The 18,525-nt window shown below is 50.9% G+C and overlaps 1 protein-coding gene across 1 annotated transcript; it reads right to left on the reverse strand.

Annotated features, from left to right (window-relative positions):
- Positions 1–13,576: 13,576 nt before the first annotated feature.
- LOC119564239 (phospholipase A2 inhibitor and Ly6/PLAUR domain-containing protein-like) lies at positions 13,577–18,477 on the reverse strand. The gene is made up of 5 exons (XM_043535607.1): positions 18,429–18,477; positions 16,780–16,896; positions 16,268–16,420; positions 15,858–16,001; positions 13,577–13,737 (listed from the first exon to the last, which is right to left on the reverse strand). The coding sequence occupies exons 1-5, from the start codon at positions 18,475–18,477 to the stop codon at positions 13,577–13,579; spliced, it is 624 nt and encodes a 207-aa protein (XP_043391542.1).
- Between the last annotated feature and the right edge of the window lie 48 nt (positions 18,478–18,525).

Here is an 18,525-nt window from a genome sequence, read left to right on the forward strand (position 1 = left end):
ATAAAAACCTCAGGTAGCTTGGAGACTGTCTCTTTCAACAGAAACTCTCTTGAATTGCTGCTGGACTGCAGGAGGAGGTATGTTCCCTGTTTTTAACTCTGAAAAAAAATATATATATATATATTTATCTAATATATATATATTAGATAATGCCATGCTTTGGCCATGCTGTCTTAGAAAATAATGGTGCCTATCTTTATTGCAGTGTGATCTGTTTAGCATGGAGCCAGTAACTTTAAGTTGCAGTTCATCACCAGGCCAAGGTAAAAAAAAGACATTTTTAACTGTCGTTTTGCTTAATAACTTCAGGTATTACATAGGATGAATAGGGATTTGGGGGCTAATACTAACTAACATTTTGGCTTGTTTTTTAATGCAAAGGCCCCAAGCACACATGGCTGGGGCGGGGGACAGAACAACCAGGGGTCTCTTTAAAAGCATGTGGGTTTATTGAAAAGTATTTTGTTGCAAACAGGGTTTTAAACTGCTGTGTGTGTGTGTGTATAAAACATAGGTGGTTTTTTAAAGTATATGTCTACAAAGTGATGGTGATGGTGTGTTTCCAGTTAACAGGGTTTTTACTTTGCAAAATGATATATATATATTTATATATTTGTGGAGGTTGTTTTTAAAGTGGTAGAAATAAACTCAAAACCTGTGTTTGTCGTACAGCCTGAAATGGGTTATGTGTTTGTCGTACAGCCTGAAATGGGCTATGCCTTTTTTAAATAGAAAAAACACTCTAATGAATATTTCTTTATTTTAAAGTTTACTAGACAGTTTCATGTGTCTTATTAGAATGTTGTTTGCTTTACAGTACGGTCAAAACATGAGGGGGTAAACAGCCTCAAAAGAAAAAGGAAAGAGACAACTGAAAAGAAAAATTCACCAGTATCAGTGACGGATGGATGGATGAAGCCAGGTAAATATATTTTGCTTATTAGTCAGGTTAATTTATGAGGTTTGGTATTTTAAGTAAATACATAGGTGTGGGTGAGAAAGCTGGCAAAGTTACATTTTTGTAAAAAATGCACTTTCCCCCCGTGCCCCAGTCAGTCACGTGCAGCCCTTTTGACAAGGCTGTAGTGGGAGCTACAAGGACACAACCCCGAGAACCACCAAAGAACCAGGAATCTGCTTTGAGACCTTTAACAAGGCAAAACAGCACAAGAGTGCAGATAAAGCATCAGGCCAGTCCAAACCTCATTTACGTCAAACCCAAGGACAAAACAAAACACTCTGGTAAAAAACATCCATGCAAACACAACTCCAGTTCCTCAGAGGCCACCGCCACACTGAGCCCTGAGAAAACTGTGAGCGAAAACGCCCACATTCACAAACCCAGAGCACGCACTCTAGGGGCTCTGAATGTGCGCAGAAACACACACATTCACAGACCCGGAGCAGGCGCTCTAGGGGTTGTGAATAAAAAACCAAGGATTGATAAGCCATTCTCCCAAAACCATAAGCTTGTCACAGATCCCCCATATTCTAGTATTTTGGAAGAGTTTGATGCTTCATTCAGAAAACTGATGGACTCTGTATCCTCGGGGGGTCTAAAACAACGGCATTCTCAAAAGATTTGGAATAGGTACCACGCTTTGTTCAGAAAACTGATGGACGCTGAATCCTCAGAGGGCCTAAAGGAAAGTTTTTCTGGAAAGGGTGGCTCTGATCAGGCATGACTAGGTGTGGAAAGGGGTACCCTCAAGGGTGCACATCAGCTCATGTGTAAACAAAAGGGCGGACAGCGCTTGGGGGAGAAACAGATGGCTGCCAAAAAGTTCCAGGCCAGGGTCACTGTAAAAATTTTAAAAAGGACTAAAGAGGTAATGAGGAAAAAAACCCAAAAAGAGATGCCCCCTACCGGAGGCTCTCACACTGGCATGTCTGAAAATGGGGAGGCGAAATCAGACTCTGGTTTAGAAAATTCCCCAGAGGGCTCTCTAGATGGGGCCCCATCTACTCCCAATGACCCTCACGGAGGCGTCTCAGAGTCTGACTCTCCATTACTATGGGGGTGTAGAAGATGCCACTGATGGTTCCGCAGAGGAACCCCCAAGTAACCCTGAAAATGCAGAGGTCTATATGGAGAGAGTGAGAAGTTGGCAACGTGAATTACCTAGATTTGGGGGGTCAGTGTATTGTGAGGAGTTTCGTTTTGTCAATCTTGAGCAAATAAATTCAGCTCAACAGGTTGTTGAAGCCATACACAGAGGGATACAGCTAGTTCTTGATGACATTAATGGTAGGGTAGGCCCTGATGATTCTGTACAGTTACGTTTAGAGAGCCGTCATTGAACTGACCCTTTGTTTTCAGTCAGAAGAAGTAGGGATGAGCTGTCCGCTGAGGATTTCTTAAACCAGGCCTCAAAGCTGCTACAGAGCAGTAGAGAATTGCATGTCGATGGGACATTGCACCTCGTTGTGACAGTTGTAAAAAATAGGGGTGGGGGCGCTCGTAGAGTTTTAAATTCTATCCTTAGTAGTCAAATTATTGCAAAAAAGAGACAATGTTTAGTAGACCTGACTTACACCGGTACCAATCTATGTTTTGCGGGTGGGCTCTTGGCCGTCATGGCCGGTCATAAACCTACGGATGCGGAATTGTTATCAGAGGCTAGAAAGTTGCATGAGAAACTGGGGTGGTGAGATCCTAAAAAGGTTCTGCTCAGTGACGTAGCAAAGTTTGAACAGCATTTAGGAGTTAACATACAGGTGGTGCTGTATGCAGTGAAAGCTGGCTGTTTTTTTTTTTAAACGGGGGGCCCTGTGTACCCTAAGACTTATTTCATCCTGTTGCATGATGAACATTACCATGGGGTACTGGATGTGAAAAAGTTGTTCGGAGCAAAGAATTACTGTGAGTTTTGCCAGACGGTGCACAGTCACGCCCACTCCTGCAGGTACCATTGCCACCCCTGCTTGAGTGCAACATGCTCAGACAGCGCAGGGGGGCCGCTGAGGAGTCCTAGCTGTAGACTGTTTTGTCGGTCCAAAGAGTGTTTAGACAGACATGTCAACTGTGCATTAAAAAAACCAGTTGAATGTCTGTCTAAAACTTTGTGTGATCAGCGTCAGTCGTACGTGGACAAGCGGCACCAGTGAAAAGGGAGGCGCTGTAAGCAGGGTCAGGGTTTGGTCGTTGGAGATATAGACAGTCACCTCTGTTTTATGGACAGCCTTAGGAAGCCCGAATCCTCAGAAAAGTATATTTTTTATGATTTTGAATTTACGCAGGAGACTGGGTTGCATGTGCCCAATTACATTTTTGCGATGTCCCTGAAGCCAGAAAAATGCTGGGAATTGAAGGGTGACGAATGTCTTTCAATGTTTGTTAAGACCTTTATTGGTTCCGGGACTACACGTTCCTAGCGCACAGTTCCAAAGGTTATGATGCGTACTTCAGCGTTAGACAGTTACTGAAGGAAAAGATGTGCACAGAACTGATCACTCAAGGTAGTAAACTAATGTGTGTAGAAGTTAAGGCCCTGGGCATTAGTTTTATAGACTCTTTAAACTTCTTGCCCATGAAGCTTAGCAAGCTCCGGCAGGCGATGGGGTTTGAAGGTTGCAAAGGGTATTTTCCAGTTTTTTTAACACTTTAGAAAATCAAAATTATGTGGGGCCTATGCCTGGTGTGGAGCACTATGGTGTAGAAAGCATGATGCCCAGGGAAAAAGCAGAGTTTCTCGACTGGTATCAAGACCACAGCTCTGAGACTTTTGACCTGCAGAAAGAGCTTGCGTATTACTGTCAGCAGGATGTAAAAATTTGGAGACAGGCTTATATGCTATACGGAAAAGACATGATGAAAATCACAGAGAAGGACGATATAGTAGAGAGAGAACCTGGTAAATTCACCGAGATAAAACGCTGTATAGATCCATTCCGGCACATAACGCTGGCATCTGTCTGCATGGCTATGTACAGGTTTATGTTTTTGGAGCCTAACCCGGTAGCTCTTCTCCCTCCAGACAACTATCACAGTCAGAAAAAGAGATATTCAACTCCATCTATTCAGTGGCTGTTGTATACCTCTCAAAAAGAAAATATACAAATACGGCACGCTTTACAGGGTGGGGAACTACAGGTAGGCCCCTACTTTGTAGACGGTTGTGCCAATGTTGATGGGGTAGACACAGCCTTTGAGTTTAATGGGGGGTTTTTTCACGGTTGTGTCACCTGTCATTGTGAAAAAGCACAAAACCCTATGATGGGTACAACTTTTGGATTTCTTTATTACAAGACGCAGCTCAAGACCGACTATCTAAAACGACTTGGTTTTGTGGTGAGGACTCTTTGGGAGCACGAGTGGGAGGTGATGAAAGAAACAGACAGGGAGCTTGCAAGCTTTTTAAACCGAGCCCAGTTACCCCAGCCTCTCATGCCTAGGGATGCTCTTTTTGGGGGGAGGACAAACGCTCTACGTCTATATTATAAACCTAACCCCAGCGAAGAAATCCACTATTATGATTTTACCAGCCTGTACCCTTTCGTAAACAAAACCAAAGACTATCCTACTGGACACCCTGATATAGTTTATGACAAATTTGGACCCCTTGCAAATTATTTTGGAATTGCAAAAGTTAAAGTGTACTCTCCACGAGGCCTCTTTTTCCTATTGTTACCTGTCAGAGTGGGTGGCAAGCTTATGTTCCCACTATGCCAAACCTGTGCGGAAACCGAGCAGCGGGAGACGTGCACCCATACTGATGAGGAGACGGCCATCCTGGGGACTTGGTGCACGGTGGAATTGAACGCTGCCATAGCGAAGGGGTACGTGGTGGCTAAAATCTAGGAAATCTGGCATTTTAATGAAAAATCTGATGAACTCTTTTCAGAGTACATAAAATTACACGTCCACCAGAAACAAGAGGCTTCAGGGTATCCCAGCTGGTGCACAGATGAAGAAAAACAAAATAAGTATGTTAACAATTTCTACCAGAAAGAAGGTGTGCATTTACGGCAACACAAGATCAGGCTAAACCCCGCTAAACACCAAATTGCTGAAGTGTTTTTAAATTCTCTATGGGGTAAATTCGGCCAAAGAACCAACCTGCCCAATACCAGCATTGTGAGAGACCCTGACGAACTCTTTCAGTACCTGTTTTCTCCCAGCTATGAGGTTTCATCCTGTGAGTTTATCGATGATGAAACAGCGTGCGTATCTTGGAAGCACGCAAAAGACCGTTATTCTGTCTCTGGCAATACCAACGTTTTCATAGCCTGTTTCCCCACCGCTTATGGCCGCTTAGAACTATACAGCCTCCTAGACGGGTTGCAAGAGCGGTGCCTGTCCCACGACCCCGACTCGGTGATATTTGTGAAAAGGGAGGGGGCCCGGAATCCCGCTCTGGGGGATTATTTAGGGCACCTCACGAGCGAGATCCTGCCAGATCAACACATCACCGAGTTTGTGTCAGCAGGCCCCAAAACATACGGGTATAAGCTGTCGGGAGGAAAGGCCTGTATGAAGGTCAAAGGTATTACCCTGAACGTAGCAAACTGTGAAAAGATCAACTTTGACAGTTTGAAAGATCTAGTCCTGGACTATTGCATGGGCCTGCCAGAAAACCCCTCAAAAAAGATAAAGGTGCAGCAGCCCTCGATTGTAAGAAACAAAAATCAGTGGCAAATAGAGACAAAAACCCTTAAAGAAACACAGAAATTCGTTTACAACAAGAGGGTCCTAGGAGAAGGATTTAAAACCCTGACCTACGGCTTTTGAAAAATGGATAGAAGGTGGAAACACCCCTTTTCTGCAATTCTGGCGGGGCCTAGCAACTGCAGGAAAAGTTACTTTCTAACAAATGCATTGGATAATGCCAAACAAACATTGTCTGTTACGCCTGAGACTATTGTGTGGTGTTACGGTTGTTGGCAACCTCTATAGAAAAAACTGCTCTGTAAATATCCCTTTCTCAATTTTGTGGAGGGGCTGCCTGATGCGTTTGACGATGACCGTTTGTTTCCTACCAATAAAGTAAACATGATTATCCTAGATGATCTGATGAACTCTGCCTGTGAAAGCGAACAACAGCCGGGTATAAAAAGAGATGAATTATTGGCAGGCCCCTTTTTAACAGCCGGGACTCCTGACTGAAAACATGTCTAGCTGTGTGAAGAGAAACCTGGGCCTTCTCAAATTACTTAGCAAATCGTCCCCGCAGCAAAGGAGGGCTATACTGTGCTCGGCCTCTGACGATCTAGGAGCGGCCATCTCAGAAATAGCGCTCAATACCGTAAAAGGAAATGTACCTTTGACACAGAATCAAGTGCGTGTGCTGAAAAAGAAACACACGCTTATAAAAACTTTGTGTAATAAAAGGGTTTCACTTGCAAGAAAGAAGCATCTGGTGCAGCAGTCTGGGGGGTTTATCGGAGCACGGTTAAGTTTTGCTATCCCTCTGATAACGGGGCTTTTAACTAATCAATAATGGAGTATGGAGAAAAAATGTACCTGGTGCCCAGCCACCATTTGGAGCAATTAAGGGCTCCCCCTCCAGCAGAGGAAAATATCAGAACGATCGCAACACGCTTACTGGATACTGAAATGAAGTCTGTTCTTCAAAACACTGACTTAGGTGAATATGAAAAGGCTAAACTTTACAGCACCGTGCTTCAAAGGTACCTAACGTACATGAAGCAGAGTGATGTGGATTGTCATAAATATAAAGGGAAGGGGAAACCCCTTTAAAATCCCTCCTGGCCAGAGGAAAAATCCTCTCACCTGTAAAGGGTTAAGAAGCTAAAGGTAACCTCGCTGGCACCTGACCAAAATGACCAATGAGGAGACAAGAGACTTTCAAAAGCTGGGAGGAGGAAGAAAAACAAAGGGTCTGGGTCTGTCTGTATGCTGCGTTTGCCGGAGACAGAACAGGAATGGAGTCTTAGAACTTTTAGTAAGTAATCTAGCTAGGTATGTGTTAGATTATGATTTCTTTAAATGGCTGAGAAAAGAACTGTGCTGAATAGAATGACTATTCCTGTCTGTGTGTCTTTTTTGTAGCTTAAGGTTTTGCATAGAGGGATTCTCTCTGTTTTGAATCTAATTACCCTGTAAGGTATCTACCATCCTGATTTTACAGAGGTGATTCTTTTCTACTTCTATTAAAAGTCTTCTTGTAAGGAAACTCAACGCTTCTTCATCGTTCTAAGATCCAAGGGTTTGGGTCTGTGGTCACCTATGCAAATTGGTGAGGATTTTTACCAAACCTTCCCCAGGAAGTGGGGTGCAAGGGTTGGGAGGATTTGGGGGGGAAAGATGTTTCCAAACTATGTTTTCTCAGGAACCCAGATAAAGTTTGGTGGTGGCAGTAGAAATCCAGTAGGGACCCAGCTGGACGAGGGGCAGACGGCCCAGGCAAGGGGGGCTGCCAGCTTACCACCTGCTCCGGAGGGAAGAGTACTCTATAAGGTGCACTATAAGGTGGGTAGAAAGTTGGCTAGATTGTCGGGCTCAACGGGTAGTGATCAATGGCTCCATGTCTAGTTGGCAGCCGGTGTCAAGTGGAGTGCCCCAGGGGTCGGTCCTGGGGCCGGTTTTGTTCAATATCTTCATAAATGATCTGGAGGATGGTGTGGATTGCACCCTCAGCAAATTTGCGGATGATACTAAACTGGGAGGAGTGGTAGATACGCTGGAGGGCAGGGATAGGATACAGAGGGACCTAGACAAATTGGAGGATTGGGCCAAAAGAAACCTGATGAGGTTCAATAAGGGTAAGTGCAGGGTCCTGCACTTAGGACGGAAGAACCCAATGCACCGCTACAGACTAGGGACCGAATGGCTCGGCAGCAGTTCTGCGGAAAAGGACCTAGGGGTTACAGTGGACGAGAAGCTGGATATGAGTCAGCAGTGTGCCCTTGTTGCCAAGAAGGCCAATGGCAATTTGGGATGTATAAGTAGGGGCATAGCGAGCAGATCGAGGGACGTGATCGTTCCCCTCTATTCGACACTGGTGAGGCCTCATCTGGAGTACTGTGTCCAGTTTTGGGCCCCACACTACAAGAAGGATGTGGATAAATTGGAGAGAGTCCAGCGAAGGGCAACAAAAATGATTAGGGGTCTGGAACACATGACTTATGAGGAGAGGCTGAGGGAACTGGGATTGTTCAGTCTGTGGAAGAGAAGAATGAGGGGGGATTTGATAGCTGCTTTCAAGTACCTGAGAGGTGGTTCCAGAGAGGATGGTTCTAGACTATTCTCAGTGGTAGAAGAGGACAGGACAAGGAGTAATGGTCTCAAGTTGCAGTGGGGGAGGTTTAGGTTGGATATTAGGAAAAACTTTTTCACTAGGAGGGTGGTGAAACACTGGAATGCGTTACCTAGGGAGGTGGTAGAATCTCCTTCCTTGGAAGTTTTTAAGGTCAGGCTTGACAAAGCCCTGGCTGGGATGATTTGACTGGGGATTGGTCCTGCTTTGAGCAGGGGGTTGGACTAGATGACCTCTTGAGGTCCCTTCCAACCCTGATATTCTATGATTCTATGATACTCCCAGCCAGCCCCGCCAGAGGGCTGGAGGCTCTGGACTCAGGGTGCTCAGTTTACAGGGTGGGCGCGGGGCTGTCCCTCCGGAGAGAGTGCCTTGTTCCCCTGGAAGTGGATGGGAGGAAGGTCAAGGGATACTGGGATACGGGCGCGGAGGTGACGCTGGCCCGGCCCGAGGTGGTGGCCCCAGATCGGGTGGCCCCCAACACCTACCTGACCCTGACGGGGGTGGGCGGGACCCCATTTAAGGTGCCCGTGGCAAGGGTACACCTGAAATGGGGGCAAAGGAGGGCCCCAAGGATGTGGGGGTACACCACCATTTGCCCACTGAGGTTTTGATGGGGGGAGACCTAGAGGACTGGCCAAGCAACCCCCAGACCGCCCTGGTTGTGACCCGTAGCCAGAGCCGGCGAGGGGCACTGCGCCCTGACCTTGGGGAGGGTACCACACCGGAGGTGCAGGACCCTACCCCGGTGGGGAGGGAGAGCCGAGGGGCACGGCTCAGAGAGGCTGTGGCCTCAGACCTGCCCACTGAAGGGGAACCGGGCCCCATCCCTTCCCCAGCCGCTGAGTTCCAGGCCGAGTTGAGGAAAGATCCCTCCTTGCGGAAGCTCAGGGACCTGGCCGACCTCAGTGTGGGACGGACCATGAGGAGAGGCTGCCAGGAGAGGTTCCTGTGGGAGAAGGGGTTCCTGTACCGAGAATGGGCTCCCCCAGGGGAAGTGGAGTCCTGTGGGATCAGGAGGCAGCTGGTGGTCCCCCAGAAGTATCGCCGCAAGCTCCTGTCCCTGGCCCATGACATCCCCCTCGCAGGGCACCAGGGAATCCGGCGCACCCGGCAGAGGTTGCTACAGAACTTTTACTGGCCCGGGGTCTTTACCACCGTCCGGCAGTATTGCCAATCCTGTGACCCCTGTCAGAGGGTGGGGAAGGCCTGGGACAAGGGGAAAGCGGCTTTGAGACCTTTGCCCATCATAGGGGAGTCTTTCCAGAAGGTGGCCATGGACATCGTGGGGCCTCTCAGCAAGATGACCCGGTCGGGGAAGAAATACATTCTGGTGGTGGTAGATTTTGCCACCCGCTACCCCCAGGCAGTGGCAGAAGGCCTGGTACGACCGCACAGCGCGGGCCTGTGCCTACGCCACCGGGGATCAGGTGATGGTTCTCATCCCCGTGAGAAAGAACAAACTACAGGCCGCCTGGGAGGGTCCTTTCAAGGTTGTCAAGCAGCTCAATGAGGTAAACTATGTGGTGGAGCTGTCAAACCGGGCGCACCACCGCCGGGTGTACCATGTGAATATGATGAAGCCATATTATGCCAGGGGGAATGTGGTGTTGGCCGTGTGTGGACAGTGGGAGGAGCAGGGAGAAGACCCTTTAGTAGATCTATTCCCTGGGACCAGAGCTGGTTCCCCCCTGGAAACAATTCCCCTCTCGGATCAGCTAACCCCTGCCCAGCAAGCTGAGATTAAGGGGGTGCTGCATCCGTACCGACAGCTGTTTTACAACCAGCCGAGTCACAGGGAAAACTGCTCAGGACCTGGAAAGATAGGTCCGGGACATGCTGGCTTTGGGGGTGATCCAGCCATCGGCCAGCCCTTGGGCCTCGCCGGTGGTGCTGGTCCCCAAAAAGGATGGGTCGGTCCGGTTCTGTGTGGACTATCGGAAGCTCAATGCCATCACTGTATCTGATGCCTACCCCATGCCCAGGCCGGACGAGCTCCTAGACAAGCTGGGAGGAGCTCAGTACCTCACCACCATGGACCTTACAAAGGGCTACTGGCAAGTGCCGCTGGATGTAGATGCCCGGCTGAAATCGGCCTTTATCACCCCTCTGGGGCTCTATGAGTTCCTGACCCTGCCTTTCGGCCTCAAGGGAGCGCCGGCCACCTTCCAGCGCCTGGTGGACCAGCTCCTGAGGGGGATGGAGAGTTTTGCCGTGGCGTATATTGATGACATCTGTGTCTTTAGCCAGACCTGGGAGGACCACGTGTCCCAGGTTAGACAAGTGCTGGACCGACTCCAGGGGGCTGGGCTGACTGTAAAAGTGGAGAAGTGCAAGGTGGGGATGGCTGAAGTATCTTACCTGGGCCATCGGGTGGGGAGCGGCCGCCTAAAGCCGGAACCAGCCAAGGTGGAGGTGATCAGAGACTGGCCCGCTCCCCACACCAAAAAGCAGGTCCAAGCCTTTATTGGGATGGCAGGATACTTCCGCAGATTTGTGCCCCACTTTAGCGCCATAGCCACCCCCATCACTGAGCTATGCAAGAAGGGGAAGCCAGACAAGGTGGTCTGGACCGAGCAGTGCCAGGAGGCTTTCCGGGCGCTGAAGGAGGCTCTGGTCAGTGGCCCAGTTCTGGCAAACCCAGACTTTGACAAGCCCTTTGTGGTGTTCACCGACGCCTCAGACACGGGACTGGGGGCGGTGTTAATGCAGGAGGATGAAAAGGGGAAGAGACACCCCATCGTGTACCTGAGCAAGAAGTTGCTACCCCGGGAGCAACACTACGCGGGAAGAGGGGTGCAGGGCCTGGACTCCCCCACACTCCGTGACAAATAGTGTTTCATGATCTCCAGCCTAGACCTCCCGCGCTGCAACTGGAGACCATTGCTCCTCGTTCTGTCCTCTGCCACCACTGAGAACAGCCGAGCTCCATCCTCCTTGGAACCCCGCTCAGGTAGTTGAAGGCTGATATCAGATCCCCCCTCACTCTTCTCTTCTGCAGACTAAATAACCCCAGTTCCCTCAGCCTTCCCTCATAAGTCATGTGCCCCAGCCCCCTAATCATTTTCCTTGGCCTCCGCTGGACTCTCTCCAATTTGTCCACATCCCTTCTGTAGTGGGGGGCCCAAAACTGGACCCAGTACTCCAGATGTGGCCTCACCAGTGCCGAACAGAGGGGAATAATCACTTCCCTCCATCTGCTGGCAACGCTCCTACTGATGCAGCCCAAAATGCCGTTGGCCTTCTTGGCAACAAGGCCACCCTGCTGACTCATAGCCAGCTTCTCATCCACTGTAACCCCCAGGTCCTTCTCTGCGGAAAGGTTGGCAAATACCTGCCCCCTGGGGGATCGGCTGGGGCTGCCCCATGACATCCTGGTGGGCCCGGAGATGGGAGATTTCACAACCCTGCATGGGACACTGGCTGATCAGATGATGCCAATGTGTACTGAGGCCAATTCCCTTGTGCATTAGTGCAGATCAGTGGTTCTCAGCCAGGGGTCCGTGTACCCCAGGGGTACACACAGGTCTTCCGGGGGGAACATCAGCTCATCTTGATGTTTGCCTCGTTTTACAACAGGCCAGATATAAAGCACTAGTGAAGTCAGTACGAGCTAAAATGTTGACCGCTTGTTCACATTGCTCTATATACTCTACACTGAAATGCCAGTGCAGGATTTGTCCTGTGTTCCCACCGAGTTATTTTATAATGGCGGACATGAGAAAGGAAGCAGCTTGTCAGCAGCAGCATGGCCGTGACATTGTGCATTTGTATGGCTGGTTTTGTGAGCAAGTCGTTTTTAAGTGAGGGGAAACTTGGGGTACCCAAGACACATCAGACTCCCGCAAGGGGTACAGCTGTCTGGAAAGGTCGAGAGCCCCTGGCCTAGATCAAAGGCATGGCGAAGGTAGAACAGTGTGTTTGGAGTTTCGATTTCATGAAAACCAATGGGCCGTGGTATGGTTTTCCCTTCCCCGTCTGCTGTTTTAACGGAGTAACAACCATTCACCCTGAGCACAGCCCTGGGACTCACTGACCCAGCAGAGACGCCGGAGGGATGCTAATGAGGAACTTTAGCACATGGAAAGTGCTGACCCCAAAGGCAGGGGCCATCGCGTGTGCTGACTGCCGTGTTCCTCCCTCCCCGCATCGAAGGCAAAGCCCACGTGGGTGGGGGCCCTGCCACCTTGTTCTCTGGGAGAAGACGCTGTAAGGATGGATTCAGGGAAGGATCCTGCCTCGCTGGGCTGGCTGGACTCTTACAGGGACCGGAACCGGATGCAAAGCGGGGATCCCTGGAGACTGTCTGGGGGCACCTGAAAAGACTTGGGAAAATGGCAGTTTCTTCCATCGCCGCCACCGTTTGGAATTACAGACTGCGACTCATCTGGGCATGAATTTTACCGCCTTTAACCCCTCGTGACCCTCATTCCCTTTCCTTAGCTCACGAACCTTTAGCGAGTTTCCTACAGACCTGGCTGCCAGGATTGCCTTTGGTGTAGGATCTGGGGTCCCGTGGCTCTGGGGTAAGTGACCGGTCTCCTGGGGCAGGGGACAACCTGGGTGGGCTGGTTTGGGGTGTACGTTACCTTAACTGACAAAGTCCGGCTTGTCTGAGAGTATCTGAGGGGACTGGCCGTGACTCCGGGGTCAGACGGGGGCAGCGATCCAGGAGTTCACGCTGGGTGAAATCTGCTCACAGAGCACCACCCGTTGGGGGGATCTGCCCTGTTTCCTGACACCTTCCCTGAGCCCGGCACTCCCAGTGGAGCCGCTCCAGAGAGCGGGATGAACTGAGCCCTGCAAAATCAACCTAGAAGGACATTTCTCCCCTCCAGGGCGTTCCCGCCCGCCTGGACAGCTGGGAGAGCCACGGCCTCTCCTTCCCACAGCCCTCCTTCCCCAGGGGAGCTCAGCCAGCCCATGCCTTTCCCCCGGTCTTGCCTTGGGGGAGGGGGTCTAGGCAGGACTCCTGGGTTCCATTCCCTGGCCCTGCAAGGGGAGAGGGGTCCAGTGGTTAGCACAGGGGGCTTGGCAGCCAGGACTCCTGGGCTCTGTCCCTGGCTTTCAGAAGGGAGTGGGCTCTGGTGGGTTACAGGGTGGGGTACTGGGAGTCAGGACTCCTGGGTTCTCTTCCTGCCAGCATCACTTGTGCACAGATAGGGGTGTGGGGGCCGGTAGGGAGCGGTCAGGGGACAAGGAGCAAGGGGCGTGCTTTCCCCCCAGCTTGCTTTATTCAGCCAATGCACAAAAGGAACCTGCAATCCCCCCCAAAGAGAAGCAGCAGACGGTGGCGGCTGAAGGGAGGTGCACTGCAGCCCGCAACGCAGGAGAAGGGGAGGACGCCAGGCCGGGGCTCAGGGCTCCCCGATGCCCCCGCCGGCCCTGGGAGCTGGGTAGCACTCGACCCCGTGCAGCCACTCCACCACGCCCTGGGCGTATTTCTTCTCCCCCACTCTCTTCATGCAAGCGCGAGGGGAGGCACATCCACCGACAATCTTCATCACGGTGATGCCACCTGGACGGGGGGAGAGAGACGTCATCAGGGGCTCCCACATCCCCCCTCCCCCGACCCCCATGTGGTTTCTCACACACTCCCCTCCCAGGAGAACCGCACCCGGCTCTGCAGGCAGAGTGGGGTCTAGTGCTCAGAGGAGGGGGCTGGAACTACGTGAGAACATAACAGAGGAACGGCCCCCCTGGGCCACACCAAAGGTCCATCTAGCCCAGTATCCTCTGGCCAATGCCAGGTGCCCCAGAGGGAATGAACAGAACAGGGAACCTTCCACTGATCCATCCCTCGTTGCCCATTCCCAGCTCCTGGCAAACAGAGGCTAGGGCCACCATCCCTGCCCATCCTGGCGATAGCCACAGATGGACCTGTTCTCCAGGAACTTCTCTAGTTCCTGTTTGAACCCTGTTATAGTCTTCGCCTTCACAACATCCCCCGGCAATGAGTTCCACAGGTTGACTGTGCGTTGTGTGAAGCAGTACTTCCTTTGGTTTGTTTTAAACCTGCTGCCTGTGGTGACCCCTCGTTCTTATGTTAGGAGGAGTAAATAACACTTCCTTCTTTACTTCCTCCACACCCTTTAACCTTGTCTAGACCTCGATCATATTCCCCCTTTAGCCGTCTCTTTTCCAAGGTGAAACGTCCCACTCTTATTAATCTCTCCTCATTTGGCAGCTGTTCCATCCCCCTCATCATTTTGGTTGGGCTTTTCTGAAGCTTTTCCAATTCCAATATCTCTTTTTTGAGATGGGGCGACCACATCCACACGAAGTGTTCAAGCTGTGGGCGTCCCATGGATTTATACAGAGGCAACATGCTATTGTCTGTCCTATTCTCTGTCCCTTTCTTAATGATTCCAGCATTCTGTTCGCTTTCTTCACGGCCGCTGCACATGGAGTGGATGATTTCAGAGAACTCTCCACAATGACTCCAAGATCTTTCTTGAGTGGTAAATTCGACCCATCATTGTGTATGTCTACTTGGGATTACGTTTGCCCATGTGCATTACTTTGCATTTATCAACACTGAATTTCCTCTGCCGTTTTGTTGCCCAGTCACCCAGTTCTGAGAGATCCTTTAGTACCTCTTCACAGTCTGCTTTGGACTTTACTATCTTGAGTAGGTTTGTATCTTCTGCAAATTTTGCCACCTCACTATTTACCCCTTTTTCCAGAACATTTCGGAACATGGTGAATAGGACTGGGCCCAGTGCAGATCCCTGCGGGACTCCCACTATTTACCTCTCTCCCTTCTGAAAACTGACCATTTCTTCCTACCCTTTTTTCCTTATCTTTTAACCAGTTACTGAGCCATGAGAGGATTTTATCCCATGACAGCTCACTTTGCTTAAGAGCCTTTAGTGAGGGCGCTTTCTGAAAATCTAAGTACGCTATATCCACGGGATGCCCCTTGTCCACATGCTTGTTGACCCGCTCCGAGAATTCTAGTAGATTGGTGAGGCGTGATTTCCCTTTACCGAAACCATGTTGACCCTTCCCAAAAAATTATGTTCATCTGTGTGTCTGACCGTTCGCCTCTTTCCTATAGTTTCAATGAGTTTGCCCAGTACTGAAGTCAGACTTATTGGCCTGTTGTTGCTGGCATCACCTCTGGAGCCCTTTTTAGAAATTGGCGTGTCATTAGCTGTCCTCCAGCCATTTGGGACAGAAGCTGATTTAAATGGTAGGTTACAAACCACAGTTAGTCGTTCTGTAATTTGACATTTGACTTCCTTCCGAACTCTTGGGAGAATCCCATCTGGTCCTGGTGACTTATTACTGTTTAATTTATCAATTTGTTGCAAAAACTCCTGTAATGACGCCTCAATCTGGGACAGTTCCTCAGATTTGTCACCAAAACAGAATGGCTCAAGTTTGGGAATCTCCCTCCCAGCCTCAGCCGTGAAGACCGATGCACAGAATTCATTTAGTTTCTCCGCAGTGGCCTTATCCGCCTTGGGTGCTCCTTTGGCATCTCGGCAAGTAGGACTCCAGGGTTCTCTCTGCAACTCTGCCAGGGGAGTGGAGTCTAGTGGGTCAGAGCAAGGGGGGCTGAGAGTGAGCCAGGACACCTGGGCTCCACCTCATGCTCTGTGTTCAGACCCCGCCCCCATCTGGAGGACTTACCCACTTTTAATTGCCCAGATTCCTCAACACAATGGTCCTCGGCACCGGTGCAGGCCAAGATCCCGAAAGGCTTCCAGTAAATACCATCCAATTTGAAAATCGACAGGCACTGCCGGCCGTTGGGGACGGAGCTCACAGTTGGCACTGAGAACAGTCAGACACACACAGTCAGCCGGGGGTGGGGAGTCACCACACGCTGGGCTCGATCCCAGCTCGGGGAAGGGAGTGGGGTCTAGTGGTTAGAGCAGGGGGGCTGGGAGCCAGGACTCCTGGGTTCTGTCCCCAGCTGTGGGAGGGGAGTGCGGTCTGGTGGTTAGAGATGGGGGGGTTGGGCTGGGAGCCAGGACTCCTGGGTTCTCTCCAGGCAGGTGTGGCCGGAGAAGGGCTCTAGGTTTGCAGCAGACACACACCTGGGATGGCCCCAGCGTTGCAGCCGTCGGTGTTACAGCAGGCGATGTTCACCCGCAAGGTGACATTTTGCGCGTAGGTCAGCGAGAAGGGGCCGGGCTCACAGTTCTTGGGCTCGAGGCATGATTTAGAAGTGTAGGAGAAGGAAGTTCCCTCTGTGGAAGAGAAACAGAGAATCACCTCTGAGCTCCCCAATGGACCCCCAGCTGCTCCATCCTCCCCTTTTGTTCCATCCACCCCACACCCAACTAATCTCATCTTCCCCCCGACCCCCGATAAAATCCTCTCTTCTGTCTGATCCAGGCCGCACAGCCACCCACTGTAATTCCCCATCTCATCCCATCCCCCGTCTATGACGTTATCTTTCCAGACTCACCAGTCCCTGCTACTGGAGAGAAGTGGAGTCTATTGGTTAGAGTAGGGGGAGGGGCTGGGAGCCAGGACTCCTGGGTTCGACCCCTGGCTTCAGGAGGCCAATGGTGTCTACACTGAGTAGGAATCTTCTTTCACTCACCCAGCCTCATCTCTGCCACGACGGTGACGCAGGTCCCTTCCGAGGGGGCGCAGGGCTGCAGGGGGCCGGAGCACGATTGCTCTCTGGACGCACACACCTCGCATTGCAGAGCGCTCCCTGGAGGTTGGAAAAATCCCTTCTCAGTACAAACCCTGGCTCCCCACCCCTCCCCAGGCAGTGCCTGTGGGCGAAATACCACCAGCAACCAAGAGGTGGCGCTGTGGGAGTTGTTACCACCAATGCCTCCTCACTGAACGTGTGGGCAGGCAGATCTTGGAGAAATGAAACCTGCCTTTGCAGCAGTTCTGCCCAGTTCCATTTAACTCTCCGGATGGGGAAAGGCATCTTGCTAGCTGGTCATTTGTATCTGACTCAACACTGCAGACAAGTCTGTTTGCTGCCTGAGTGTCTGTGGCTAGAATACAGTTTCAGCTGCTGATGTGGCTATCTGGGGTGCAGCTTGTGCCTGTGAACGAACCCCACACGTCTGTGTAGACAGAAAAACAAGAATTCGGCTGCTCTGAAGAGGGGTTTCTGCCTGGCTTTGCGGTGAAACTTTCACACACACACACACACACACACACACCCCGCCGTAACTCTCTGCTCCAGGCCTCTGCCTCTCAGAGTTACGTCAGCTCAGCCACACTCGACTTCAGACCACTTTTCATTGCTGATCCTGCCAATTCTCTTCTTCAGAAGATGATTGATGCTTGTAAAGCCTCTGGATTGATGGCTGTGAGGCTCCAGCCAGCAATCCCAGGAGCATCAACTCTTTCCTGTCCACAGTGTGGGGGCCTTTAAATTCATGACATGAACGTAAGGTTTTTAAGAAAGAAAGAAAGAAAGAAAGAAAGAAAGAAAGAAAGAAAGAAAGAAAGAAATTTGCCCACTTTAGTTTTTTTAGAGCTTTCATGTGGAAACATCAATTAAACCTCAGAACGCCTTCCCCTGCCCCTTCTATGTCCCTAGATGGTAGCAAAGTTATATTATCCCTATCAAAGAAATATTGAAACTAAGGTAGAAAAAAGATGTGTTCAATTCGGGGTTAGAACCAAGAAGACAGCCAAGAAGTCCTCACTCCTGACTCCCAGCCCACTCTAACCCACGAGACCCCACTCCTCTTTCAGAGCCATGGACAGAACCCGGGAGTCCTGATTTGCAAGTGTCTCTGCTCAAACTCACTACACCCCAGCCCTCTTCTACAGCTGGGGAATGAGCCCAGGAATCCTGGCTCCCAGCCCCCACCCGTTGCACCCCCATTCCCCTTTCAAACCCGGGGAATGAACCCAGGAGTCCTGGCAGGAATCTCAGCGCTGATGGGCAGGGGAACATTTCCAAGCAGGATTACATGTGGACGGGGGTGGTGCTCCTCATCGGGATGACCCCAAGCCCGGGTGAGAGCTGGAGGAGAATGAGAAGAAGGAAGGACAGACGGACTCAGACCTGCTGGCCAGGCCCCTAGCGTGGGCTGTGGGAGTCCCAGGCTCCAATCCCTGCTCTCCCCGAGTCAGCCGGGGGACGTGGCCCCGGGTTTTCCTCTCACTGGGTTTACCCACAAATTCCATCCTGACCCCAGAATCCGCCATCGACAGCGGCACGTTCCCCAGGTGAATTCCGGCTCCCTGTGCCCGGGGACGGACGGGACTCACCTGTGGCCAGGAGAGTGGACAGCAGGCAGAGGGGCAGAGCCACCCACATGGTGCCCGGGTGTTTGCTGCAGTGAGCAGAAGAGCGAGGAAGCATCTG

This window comes from Chelonia mydas, chromosome 24 (assembly GCF_015237465.2).
Source record: "Chelonia mydas isolate rCheMyd1 chromosome 24, rCheMyd1.pri.v2, whole genome shotgun sequence".
Lineage (NCBI taxonomy): Eukaryota > Metazoa > Chordata > Testudines > Cheloniidae > Chelonia > Chelonia mydas.

Coding starts and splice junctions, on each gene's coding strand:
- LOC119564239 (XM_043535607.1), bottom strand. CDS start 18,477: ATGTGGGTGGCTCTGCCCCTCTGCCTGCTGTCCACTCTCCTGGCCACA. Junction 16,421..16,779: donor CGTGGCAGAGATGAGGCTGG/GTGAGTGAAAGA, acceptor TCTCTTCCACAG/AGGGAACTTCCTTCTCCTAC. Junction 13,738..15,857: donor ATCTGGGCAATTAAAAGTGG/GTAAGTCCTCCA, acceptor CCCCCCGTCCAG/GTGGCATCACCGTGATGAAG.